The 12,431-nt window shown below is 46.4% G+C and overlaps 1 protein-coding gene and 1 long non-coding RNA gene across 2 annotated transcripts; both read right to left on the reverse strand.

The window, feature by feature from the left end:
- Positions 1 to 2,544: 2,544 nt before the first annotated feature.
- Positions 2,545 to 5,767, reverse strand: LOC123146051 (uncharacterized). Its single transcript, XM_044565628.1, has 5 exons — positions 5,496 to 5,767; positions 5,178 to 5,386; positions 4,820 to 4,896; positions 3,278 to 4,535; positions 2,545 to 3,190 (listed from the first exon to the last, which is right to left on the reverse strand). The coding sequence occupies exons 1-4, from the start codon at positions 5,582 to 5,584 to the stop codon at positions 4,440 to 4,442; spliced, it is 471 nt and encodes a 156-aa protein (XP_044421563.1). The 5' UTR covers positions 5,585 to 5,767; the 3' UTR covers positions 2,545 to 3,190; positions 3,278 to 4,439.
- A 5,544-nt stretch (positions 5,768 to 11,311) lies between these two features.
- On the reverse strand, positions 11,312 to 12,190 carry LOC123142112 (uncharacterized). Its single transcript, XR_006470530.1, has 2 exons — positions 11,978 to 12,190; positions 11,312 to 11,780 (listed from the first exon to the last, which is right to left on the reverse strand). It is a non-coding gene; the product is annotated as an uncharacterized lncRNA (long non-coding RNA).
- Between the last annotated feature and the right edge of the window lie 241 nt (positions 12,191 to 12,431).

Raw genomic sequence — 12,431 nt, forward strand, 5'->3', positions numbered from 1 at the left:
CCGGTTATCGTCAAAATACAAGTAATTCATTAACTATCTTCTAGAACAAAATAACTATAGGAGCCAAAAAAATGTTGCCACATACACAAAACTTGTATAGGAAGGTCACCAATTCAGCATTCCAGTAGTGTTTAACTGAACTAAAAATCTACCAATTCAGCAAAGCCAACAATCAGTAACCTGCAAGTATTAAGAACAAACAAAAGACCATTATTGAGATAAAAACTAATGGTTAACTATATAGTACAAATGAAAAGTCAGACAAAGAAAAATTATTCCATCAGGAAATACGTATGTACATGTCCAATGTAAATTTGAATATGCGACAATGAAGACCTTCAACCAGAAATAGAGGATGATCATTAAGTCAGCATCAGAATTATACTAATGAAAAAGTAAAAGCAGACACCCACAAGTGAGACTGCATCCATGGCGCTTGGCTCAAAACGCGCACATCTCAGTTACCATGCAGCATGGGGGAGATGGGACACCGATACCCAGATCAGCTGTGAAGGTAGAAAGGGAGAAGTGGCATAAGCAGGTCCACCAAATTGTAGCTGTCCCATGCTCGTACACTTATCACCGAGAACTGAGCAGCCTAGATGGCTTCCTCCTTAGCTGCACAGTTAGCTAACTCACCAAAGAAACACTACGATTACCATGCTAGAAGCCGACGAAGAGGTGATTGAATGCACACCTCAGATATGCCAAGTGAGAGCCGACGACGTACATACAACCTGAGGACGATGGGTGCTAGATTGAGGACTCGTCCAAGCAGTCAGAATGCAATTTAACTTTTCCAGCTTCTTGATACCATTCTTTGGGCCTAGAAAGATGGAGCATAAATAAACTTACCTAAAGCACATTGTCAGGTAAAAAGCAAAATCACTATGCACTAATTTAAATTAAGGGGTATTAGACCGGTTACACCTACTACATAAAAGATAGTAGTATATACTGAAACAAAATAACATTTATTTTTTGTGAATAAAGAACAAAATAATTTAATGGGATCTGATTATGTGGGTAGTACATACTAAGATACTAAGATGAGCATGTAATCATTCCCAGCCAGTAAAACAACCGACCCTCACGCTCCACCTGAACCCCAAAAAGTACACAAAGGCAAACCCATCTGTGCATGTTCGAAACCCCAAAACAATCAGATTCTCCTTGGTTCATTGGACCAGAAATCAACAGCACCAGCACATACAGAAAACAGGGGATAATCTGAACACACAACAGTCATGCACGTATCAGCAATAGCTGCAAATCAACTCACTGTTGCTCGGATGTACTCTCTCCGTCCGATAATACTTGTCATCAAAATGGATAAAATTGGAAAATACTTGTCATCAAAATGTACTCTCTCCGGACGGAGGGAGTACTCCTCAACGGACTTGCAGTACTGGTCGTACAGTTGCTGCGAGTATATCCTGCTGAACAACAAAAGAGACAAACAGGAGAGGCGCAGAAACTCTAGATCAACACAGATCAGATCAAATCGGGCCAAGCCTAGGCATGGCCGGAGGAAGGTGGGGAAGGAGGCGACTTAGTGCAGAGCATCATCTATTCCTCAGAGCTGAACTGTGGCTCCGGCTTACCCTCGAGGATGTTGATGCCCTTCTGCATGAAGTTCCATCCATACCTCAAGGTAGATCGTGTTCCCAGATGTGGATGCGAGCAAGCATTCGTGGTCGATGAGTATGGCAGTACAGAGCGAAAATTCGCATCTGATCCCGATCGCAGCTGGCCCCGAAATCACGCCCGCCCCCTTTTCTCGGGATCTATGCGTTTTCTATATTTTATCTCGTAGGCAGCAACCGTATTGTGCCAGTATTCCTCGATGGGCCCGACGCATTAATTTGCTGTCCAATAACTCCGCCAGCCCGGTACGGGATAATATTGGATGGATCAGCTATTTTTCTGAGCCTGCATGTACCGCTTGGTGACGCCCGCAACAAACGGCCACCTACCAGTCACTAGGTGATTCTAAAAAAAACAGTCGCTGGGTACTCAAGTACACCCAGAAGGAATGTCGATACAAGGATGAACTGGGATGCAGGGATGTTGATTCAAAAAAAGAAAAAGAAAAGAAAAGAATGTCAATACAAAATCACCGAGAGACAATGATGAACTGGGATGCAGGACAAGTCCACTACCTTCGGCTCGGCAACACCCACGCACGTGGTCTGATGAACCACGCTTGCAGAACTCAGATCCTGATGCCCGTCCCAGATCGGCGCCATGGCTTTGCACTTTGCTCCACTTTTCTGGAACAGAGCAGCAACTCCTGCCCCAGACCCTATCGCTTCAACTTCTTAAGTAAGGAGGCCGCGCCCTGCCGGAACCCCTGTTTTTGAAATTTGAATTCACAAGGGGCATGTGTGCGTCTAGCTGGACAAACAAGCGCAGACACATGTAATCACAGAGCTCCATGTAAGTTAATTCCAGCATCACCGCCGGTACCAGATGATTCAAGCTCACTGAATATTAGTCCACCAGACAATAATCTGGGTACAGCGAAATGATAACAGCAAAGTGTAGTTGGTAAAAAAATAGAACGCCCATTCATATTTGTCAACAGTTGATATCAGTGTCAAGGAAACCAACTACCACATGAAAATGGCTCAACATCGTTTGAAATACAACTAGTTTACACTCAAGAGGAACAAAGCATGGTGTCAAACAATAAATCACGTACTAGAAAATCCTCGAAAACATGCTTGTCCGAAGTCTTTAAGATACATTGGCGCCAGCGACCTGGTGCACGAGGTGCGACAGCGGCCTACAATGCTACAATTCTTGGAGGTTGCAGGCTTGCAAGGCTGCTTTGGCACATCACTGGGCAGGTAGTCTTCTTATGACCTGTTAGTTTGGAGATACTGCAGAACCTCGTCCACTTGATCGACCCCTTGTATGGCACCTTTTCTCTGCTTGAGCAGGTCACCCGGCACCATGTTTCTTGCTCGAAGCCGACAATCCAGCGAATGCATCCCAATTGCCAGAAAGGGTCACGCTGTTCTCATTGTCAAACATTTCTCCCTCGCCGTTGATGATTGCACCCGCCAATCCAATGTTATTGCGATTTGAGTCAGCAGCTTGCCTGCCCTCAAAGCCTAGCCCATCCCTTGATTCAGCCAGCGATGATGCCTCCATGATTATTTCCTTCGCCGACATAATCCATCACCTGAAAACATGAGCGAGGATAAGTGCAGTTAGTTAAACCAAAATCATAGACAGCAAACTAGTGATGATGATTGCAAACAGAAAATACCTTCAATGCATGGCAGCACAGCATCCTCATGTGGGCAAATTGACCGCACTCACATTCAAACCACTTGCCATCATCTGACATGGTCACCTTGTATACCAGGCATCTCAGGCCACATATATGTGTACTACGACATGAAGCATGTATAGAAAAGTCGCTTACAATCCTTGTCCTCTTCTCTTGGCAGCTCTCGTCTGATTCTCGGTCAAATTCAGCCTCATGTACTGTCATCTGCCGCACGAACGGCTTTGCCCACTTCTGCTGTATCTCATAAAGTTGTGTCATGTAATGGTGGGACTTCAAAATTGTACTTGCCAATCAGCATGCCCCATGCAGTCTCAAATTCCTCCACACTTGGCATGTGATTCACTACTTTGTGGAATTCAGACCTGAACTCCCTCTTGCTGGTGTATAACGGACCCAGGTGTTCCATTGCTTTCTTAAGAACATGACATTTGCACCACCTGTGGATAGTCTCGGGCAACTCCGTCTTGATTGCAACTTCCATGGCTCTCGCTTGAACTACAATTGATCAATAGCACAAATAGTTATCTGCATGTACAATTCATATATTACTTGCTTGCGGATGTTACCCCCCCCCCCCCCCCCCCCATCATGTTGATGAATTCAGATAACACACCCACTGGAAACTCTTGACTTGCTCGTCACGCATCAAGACACCAGCTAGGATAACGCTCTGTAAGTGATTGTTCGCACGAACGAACAACCCAAAAGGCATGTCATACAGATTAGTCCGATACATTGTGTTGAATGTGACGACATCACCGAAAAATTTGTACTGCACTTGTTGTTTCCATTTGTCCGCATCAGGTTCTTGATTCTGCTATCCTCATCCCCTTGGAAAACTCTAGGTCGTTGTGCTGTACCTCTTTGAACACAACAAGAGTCTTGTTCATATCATTGTTAGCCTGGTCCCAACTTATTTGGCCACACAGATTCCGGAGTAACCCCTTTGTGAAGGGCACATTCTGAGATGAACGGAAGAAGCTGCCAACTATGTTGTACACCTTGTTGACGTTCACATTGTTCCTCCTAAGCTGCTTCACCTAATCTTTTGTGTACCCATATATGTGGTTGTGCGACGGCCAATGAACCTTTTCACCACAAGCAAGGGATAATGAATGGTTGTGGCTTTGCCCGGTGCTCAGTGATGAAACCATCCATTGTCCGCAACTCTAAGAAATCGGATCATTGCAGGGCACTCGCGTCGGCAATACTGGTTGTTACTGCTCGGGCTTCCCTGCAAATGAAAATTATTTTTTGTTCAGCTTAGAAGTGAAATTCAGTGCAAGCCACACAAAAACTATGCTTGTGATTTTCTGTATTTGAGTGCTAACAGAGCATCCACAAATGATCTCCTGCATACACTTTGTCTGCTTGGTGTTCAGACGACTGTTGCCATATCTTATACCAAATCCAAAAGCTCCCAAGAGTACAGGTTATATAAATGGTAGGCTTCCACCAGGGAGTCAAAACTCATCCCAATCTCTTGCTTCACTATTGTCCGATGGCATATCAGCATACCTCTGATCGTTTCTTCCAGCGGAGTGACTCTACCAGGGAAAACTGCTCTATCCAGATGTGCACGGCCAACTCTAAACCTGCAATTTATATTCAAACATTTTAGATGCTTCGTTCGGCACAATATTTTTCTTTACCAGGGTATATTGGTGGATGTATGACATGATCCATCTAAAAACAATATATGCTAATTGTACATATCAATCACCATTTCACGTTCGTATGACCACAAAAATTAGAGGGCAGCCAGCTGATACTAGTAATCATAGCTTCAGACATCTATTGTCATACACAAATATGTGACATCACTTGCAAGAATCAAAACCATACCGTCAGAAAGAACACTAATTTTATTTTTTACCTTCTGGTCCACATCGACGCCTCTGGGGTTCACCTTCCCGGTCGATTCCACGGACTGGGTTGTCGACTCCACCGGAATTCCGGCGCTCAGCAGCGCCGTCGAGGTGTCCAACCACAACCGCGCATGAGGAGTGGGCTTCGGTCGTGTCCGACGGCACGACGCCCCTCATCACCGACGGATCTGGCTGCTCCACGTCCGCGGCCACCTCCCTGAGCGGAAATCCACAACATCCTCAACAAATCGAAGGACCGTTTTCTCCATAGCCCGCTCGTGCATATGCAGAGCGAAAAGAACAGAAGAATACGAGGGAGCAATTACCTGTCAACTGGATCCGGCAGAAACTCGAGTCCGTTGTCGGGCAGGCGAGGCAGGCCAGAACCATCCCCCATACTGCTCGCCGCCGCCATTTTTTGACCTTCCGCCGACGAGCTGGGAGGAGGAGGGAATGGAAAAAGGTCGAACTGACGAGGGGGCCGAGATATTTCAGATGCCCCACAGGGCCACACTTCATCGTCTTCTGACACTAATTACTGAATCATGACGGCGCTGCCTTGCAACCTAACAGCGTGTACACATTCTGATCCACCGCACAGTTTTGCGTACGGACGCGAGCCACGGTACGGCTCGTCGCCGTCACTCTGTTTCCTAAAACGCGACGCGGGGCCGATTGTATACCACTGTTCCACATCGTATTTCCGGCGGTCGACCCCTTTTCCTGAGACGCGGATCTGTCATGACAGGCCCACTAGCTCAGATCCCTGGAGGTGGACCTACGACTAGGATTAAGTGTGCAGATGGTCCCGCTCTCAGTTACGCCGCTCTCACTACAGAGGGTTTATCTACTATATCTAAATAGCTAGCCCCACTACTGGGAATTCTCTCGCCTCTCCTTAAGCCACATCACCCAAATTAATTTAGCCGTTGGATATACTTGATTAGACTATAATAGCCATTGGATCTACACATTAAGAGCCACCGACGCATGCATGAAGTGCAAGTAGTAATTGACTCCTAAAGAGTGTTTTAATCAATACAAAAACTGATGCATGCACGCAACTCATACTCCCGTGCTATGTGAAAGGAAGTGACGCATGGATGCACATTTTGTTTTGTTTCCATCCAATTATGCACTTATACATAAAGATGTACATTTATTTTATTAAAAATATTGATAAAAAATTATCATGATACATGAGAAATCGTAAAGACACTAGCTATGTTGATTCGTACATCACAAATTTTATTTCATACAAACTGTCGCAACAACGTGCGGGGCATTCGTCTAGTAAACACAACTTTGCACGCATTTGCAGGGTAATTAAGTAGAAGATAATGAGGGCCGTAAATTGAGTGCTGCGAGGCGGTTTCATGGCATTTGTGGCACGGAGGTGGAAGAAATTGCGACATAAAAGCGGGGAAGACGAACGAATTTGGAGTTAATGCTCATCAATGGAGCAGCGGAAAGGCAACGCGCGGCGGTCACTGGAAGGGATGTGTGCGGCGGTGGCTTGACGAAGGTTTTTTTTAGCAATCCTTGACGGAACAGTGCGGGTCGTAGGCTTGTAGCATCCTGAACCATAGATGCCTATGGGCTTCGAATGGGCCTTTTAGTGTCTAAATCGTGTACGCCCAGCCCAAGAAATGGAATTGGACGCCAGCTGCGAGCGTTATGGCTGAAGGACGAAACGGTATGTTCACTTAGCGGTGGCAACTCTTAGTAAATTTGGCAAACACTTAATCAAACGGCTGTAGACCACCGATCTATGATGCATCAACGGCTATAACAATTTGGGTGATGTGGCTTCATGAGAAGGCAGAAAAATCAGCTAGTGGGGTGCCCCTATTTAGATATAGATACATCTCCTTTTATCCATTTTGATGACAAGTATTTTCAGACGGAGGGAGTACTCCTCAACGGACATGCAGTACTGGTCGTACAGCTGCTGCAAGTATATCCTGCTGCACAACAAAAGAGACAAACAGGAGGGGCGCGGAAACTCTAGATCAACACAGATCAGATCAAATCGGGCCAAGCCTAGGCATGGCCGAAGGGAGGTGGGGAAGGAGGCGACTTAGTGCATAGCATCATCTATTCCTCGGAGCTGAACTGTGGCTCCGGCTTACCCTCGAGGATGTTGATGCCCTTCTGCATGAAGTTCCATCCATACCCCAAGATAGATCGTGTTCCCAGATGTGGATGCGAGCAGGCGTTCGTGGTCGATGAGTATGGCAGTACAGAGGGTTTATAAACACAACTTTGCATGCATTTGCAGGGTAATTAAGTAGAAGATAATGAGGGCCGTAAATTGAGTGCTGCGAGGCGGTTTCATGGCACTTGTGGCACGGAGGTGGAAGAAATTGCGACATAAAAGCGGGGAAGACGAACGAATTTGGAGTTAATGCTCATCAATGGAGCAGCGGAAAGGCAACGCGCGGCGGTCACTGGAAGGGATGTGTGCGGCGGTGGCTTGACGAAGGTTTTTTTAGCAATCCTTGACGGAACAGTGCGGGTCGTAGGCTTGTAGCATCCTGAACCATAGATGCCTATGGGCTTCGAATGGGCCTTTTAGTGTCTAAATCGTGTACGCCCAGCCCAAGAAATGGAATTGGACGCCAGCTGCGAGCGTTATGGCTGAAGGACGAAACGGTATGTTCACTTAGCGGTGGCAACTCTTAGTAAATTTGGCAAACACTTAATCAAACGGCTGTAGACCACCGATCTATGATGCATCAACGGCTATAACAATTTGGGTGATGTGGCTTCATGAGAAGGCAGAAAAATCAGCTAGTGGGGTGCCCCTATTTAGATATAGATACATCTCCTTTTATCCATTTTGATGACAAGTATTTTCGGACGGAGGGAGTACTCCTCAACGGACATGCAGTACTGGTCGTACAGCTGCTGCAAGTATATCCTGCTGCACAACAAAAGAGACAAACAGGAGGGGCGCGGAAACTCTAGATCAACACAGATCAGATCAAATCGGGCCAAGCCTAGGCATGGCCGAAGGGAGGTGGGGAAGGAGGCGACTTAGTGCATAGCATCATCTATTCCTCGGAGCTGAACTGTGGCTCCGGCTTACCCTCGAGGATGTTGATGCCCTTCTGCATGAAGTTCCATCCATACCCCAAGATAGATCGTGTTCCCAGATGTGGATGCGAGCAGGCGTTCGTGGTCGATGAGTATGGCAGTACAGAGGGTTTATAAACACAACTTTGCATGCATTTGCAGGGTAATTAAGTAGAAGATAATGAGGGCCGTAAATTGAGTGCTGCGAGGCGGTTTCATGGCATTTGTGGCACGGAGGTGGAAGAAATTGCGACATAAAAGCGGGGAAGACGAACGAATTTGGAGTTAATGCTCATCAATGGAGCAGCGGAAAGGCAACGCGCGGCGGTCACTGGAAGGGATGTGTGCGGCGGTGGCTTGACGAAGGTTTTTTTTAGCAATCCTTGACGGAACAGTGCGGGTCGTAGGCTTGTAGCATCCTGAACCATAGATGCCTATGGGCTTCGAATGGGCCTTTTAGTGTCTAAATCGTGTACGCCCAGCCCAAGAAATGGAATTGGACGCCAGCTGCGAGCGTTATGGCTGAAGGACGAAACGGTATGTTCACTTAGCGGTGGCAACTCTTAGTAAATTTGGCAAACACTTAATCAAACGGCTGTAGACCACCGATCTATGATGCATCAACGGCTATAACAATTTGGGTGATGTGGCTTCATGAGAAGGCAGAAAAATCAGCTAGTGGGGTGCCCCTATTTAGATATAGATACATCTCCTTTTATCCATTTTGATGACAAGTATTTTCAGACGGAGGGAGTACTCCTCAACGGACATGCAGTACTGGTCGTACAGCTGCTGCAAGTATATCCTGCTGCACAACAAAAGAGACAAACAGGAGGGGCGCGGAAACTCTAGATCAACACAGATCAGATCAAATCGGGCCAAGCCTAGGCATGGCCGAAGGGAGGTGGGGAAGGAGGCGACTTAGTGCATAGCATCATCTATTCCTCGGAGCTGAACTGTGGCTCCGGCTTACCCTCGAGGATGTTGATGCCCTTCTGCATGAAGTTCCATCCATACCCCAAGATAGATCGTGTTCCCAGATGTGGATGCGAGCAGGCGTTCGTGGTCGATGAGTATGGCAGTACAGAGGGTTTATAAACACAACTTTGCATGCATTTGCAGGGTAATTAAGTAGAAGATAATGAGGGCCGTAAATTGAGTGCTGCGAGGCGGTTTCATGGCATTTGTGGCACGGAGGTGGAAGAAATTGCGACATAAAAGCGGGGAAGACGAACGAATTTGGAGTTAATGCTCATCAATGGAGCAGCGGAAAGGCAACGCGCGGCGGTCACTGGAAGGGATGTGTGCGGCGGTGGCTTAACGAAGGGTTTTTTAGCAATCCTTGATGGAACAGCGCGGGTCGTAGCTAGGCTCGTAGCATCCTGAACCATAGATGCCTATGGGCTTCGAATGGGCCTTTTACTGCCCAAATCGTGTACGCCCAGCCCAAGAAATGGAATCGGAGGCCAGCTGCGAGCGCTATGGCTGAAGGACGAAATAGTATGTTCATTTAGCAGTGGCAACTCTTAGTAAATTTGGCAAACACTTAATCAAACGGCTGTAGACCACCGATCTATGATGCATCAACGGCTAGAACAATTTGGGTGATGTGGCTTCATGAGAAGGCAGGGAAATCAGCTAGTGGGGTGCCACTATTTAGATATAAAAGATTATATTAGATCAAACCATACTGTAAACTTAATTTGTTATACATTTTTACTCTACACACAGTTTTTTTTTTCATTGTGTACTGTGTACAAGCCAGGGTTGCATATAAGTAGAGAATCCCGTCTTTATCAAGGTAACAAATGGGCAGGTCTCCGTTTTCTCTTTGAAACGAATTTCAAAGCACAGGTGGACCGGGTGAACACATGGCTAGAAAAATACAAAATGTAAATATTTACGATGTTTACCTAATACAAGATTGATTCTTAGCTAAAATGGATCAGCACAGAAAATACGCTAACTACCACATGGCATGTTGATTATATTACTGTCTCTATTTATCTGGGATGTATATATCGGCCTTTCTTTTTGGGGTATGCTTGGAGTCTTTGTTGGAAATATGAGCAATATACCAAATGATTTTATTAACAGAGATAATAGATAAAACATGACTATTACAGTAGAGATGAGACAAGTCATGTAATTTAAAAAGAGAAGGCAAATAGCATCTGCACATGTGAACTAGAATAGAACATATGCAGAACAGAGGCTAAAACAAGAAAGGCTAGAGTAAGAAACTGTAGCATGATCTTAAACAGAGAGAACACGAAGACGTACGAGCAGCGGCAGAAGCACCGGTCTTGGGGTCGATGTCCTCGTCAGCCATGTTGTCGACGTCGGGGAAGAAGTCGTCGTTGGGGAAGTGGTCGTCGGTGTCCGGAAGGTCCGTGATGAACCGGTCAGTAGTCGCGCAGAGCACTCTCCAAAAACCTTATCACCCTTCTCCCGTAAAGGACTCAAAGAGGGGTTTCAGAGGCGTACTGTCCCGACCAGCGGTGCATGCCACAAGTCGGCATGGGGAAGTAACAGTAGCTCAGTGCTTAGAAACTCGGTGGCGAGAGGAAGATGATGTTTTGATGTGTCTCTCTGGAGAGGAGCGACCTCTTTGAAGGGATGCACCGTTCGCATTCAACTCCACTATAGCAAAAAACTTTTCAACTTTCGTATGTGGCAAAAATTTAGACATCGGCTCGGCTTATTCTCGGCGAGGCGAGGCGGACAGCGGAGGAGCGCGTGTGAATGTCCCTCTTGTTCTCATGCGCATACATGTGCGGGAACAACCTCCCTTATAAGGAGGTCCAACTCCCACCAAACTAGCAATGTGGAACTCTTCTTGCCTTGCACGAATGGGCTGCGTGGGTCTTTAGAATTTATTAGGAATTTTAAAACTGCTATTGGGCTGGCCTAAAATTGACAAAATTCCAGCAGTCTTTACCTAACTCAAGGAGAAGTGATCCACATTGTTTCGTTCGAGAGGTCGTTGTAGTTTCAACCATGTACGGTTTTAATTACAACAGTGCAAGATCGAAAACGTTCGTGCATGATTGAGATACATTCATATTGTGTTTATGGTAAGATGTAAACGAAATTTCGGGACAAACTTATATATGTTCCCTTGAAACCACTGTGAAGTCCCAACTTTCTCAACAGTACTTTTATTTGTTTTTCGGTAAGAAGTAAATGAAACTTTGGGATAAACTTATATGTGTTCCCTTGATGGCTCTCTGAAGTCACAACATTCTCAACAGTACATTATCAGTACTAGTTCAGTGGTACTCTGCTTTTATACCCCTGATGATGATGGTAGAAACAGAGTCACCCTGCAAACAGGACAACTTCACACAAATTTATTCTTGTTATTAGTGCTGGCCACTGGGCGGCTGATCTCAAGCTCAGCTGCGTTGCCTAGACGGACTAGTGACCGGTAGACAGGACAGGTACTGGGCGGTCGTGCGCCGGCAGGCTGTTGACCATGAAGGCCTTGTCTTCTTCCATGGCTGAAGGCCATGCAGCTCCGTCGTATCCTCCTGCCATATTCCCAGACCATGCAAACAAACAAGAGTCAGAACCAGGGACAGGTTACATGTCATGACATGACATGAAAATGAAATGGTTTATCAATGGCAAGCAAACGGAGAAGTAGAATATCGATAACACGATGTTGTGTGCAGAGCCAGAGAGTACATACTAAAATCATGAGAGATTGGTAGCAGCTATAGATTACCAATGGTGGAGGAGTGGCCATGGGTAGTGGTGGAAGTCGGTGGCCGCAGTCCGGCAGCAGATCCTCCCCCTCCGATGTACGCCTGGGCATGGCCGCCGACCACGAGCTGGCCGCAGACCAGCGCCAGAAGGACCAGAGCTGGGAATGCCTTGGACGTAGCCATCTCTCTTGGTCTCTCACTTTGCTTGGCTGCTCTGCTCTTCTCTGCCTCTGTGTCTGTGGTGTTGTGTTCTGTGCAGACACAGCTCGGGGTGTATATATAGCAAAGTGCTAGCTAGTTAGGCGAGGGCGTTTGATTGCCAATCAAGAGTAGCCTGGAGAGGCCGTGAATGTGTAGCACATGAAAGGAGGAATCAGTATCTTGTAGCTCTGCAGGCAAGGCACACCACCCACCTAAGCTACCGGGACAGATTACAAGGTCATATGCTTGAGGAAACATCACCCTAGCCTCTAG

Source organism: Triticum aestivum, chromosome 6D (assembly GCF_018294505.1).
Source record: "Triticum aestivum cultivar Chinese Spring chromosome 6D, IWGSC CS RefSeq v2.1, whole genome shotgun sequence".
NCBI classification, from domain to species: Eukaryota; Viridiplantae; Streptophyta; class Magnoliopsida; order Poales; family Poaceae; genus Triticum; species Triticum aestivum.

What these genes read in the sequence shown, in the direction of transcription:
- LOC123146051 (XM_044565628.1), bottom strand. Translation starts at nt 5,584, where the DNA reads ATGGCGGCGGCGAGCAGTATGGGGGATGGTTCTGGCCTGCCTCGCCTG. An exon ending in CTGCCGGATCCAGTTGACAG is followed by an intron (nt 5,387 to 5,495) that starts GTAATTGCTCCC and finishes ATTTCCGCTCAG; the next exon opens with GGAGGTGGCCGCGGACGTGG. An exon ending in GCGTCGATGTGGACCAGAAG is followed by an intron (nt 4,897 to 5,177) that starts GTAAAAAATAAA and finishes TATAAATTGCAG; the next exon opens with GTTTAGAGTTGGCCGTGCAC.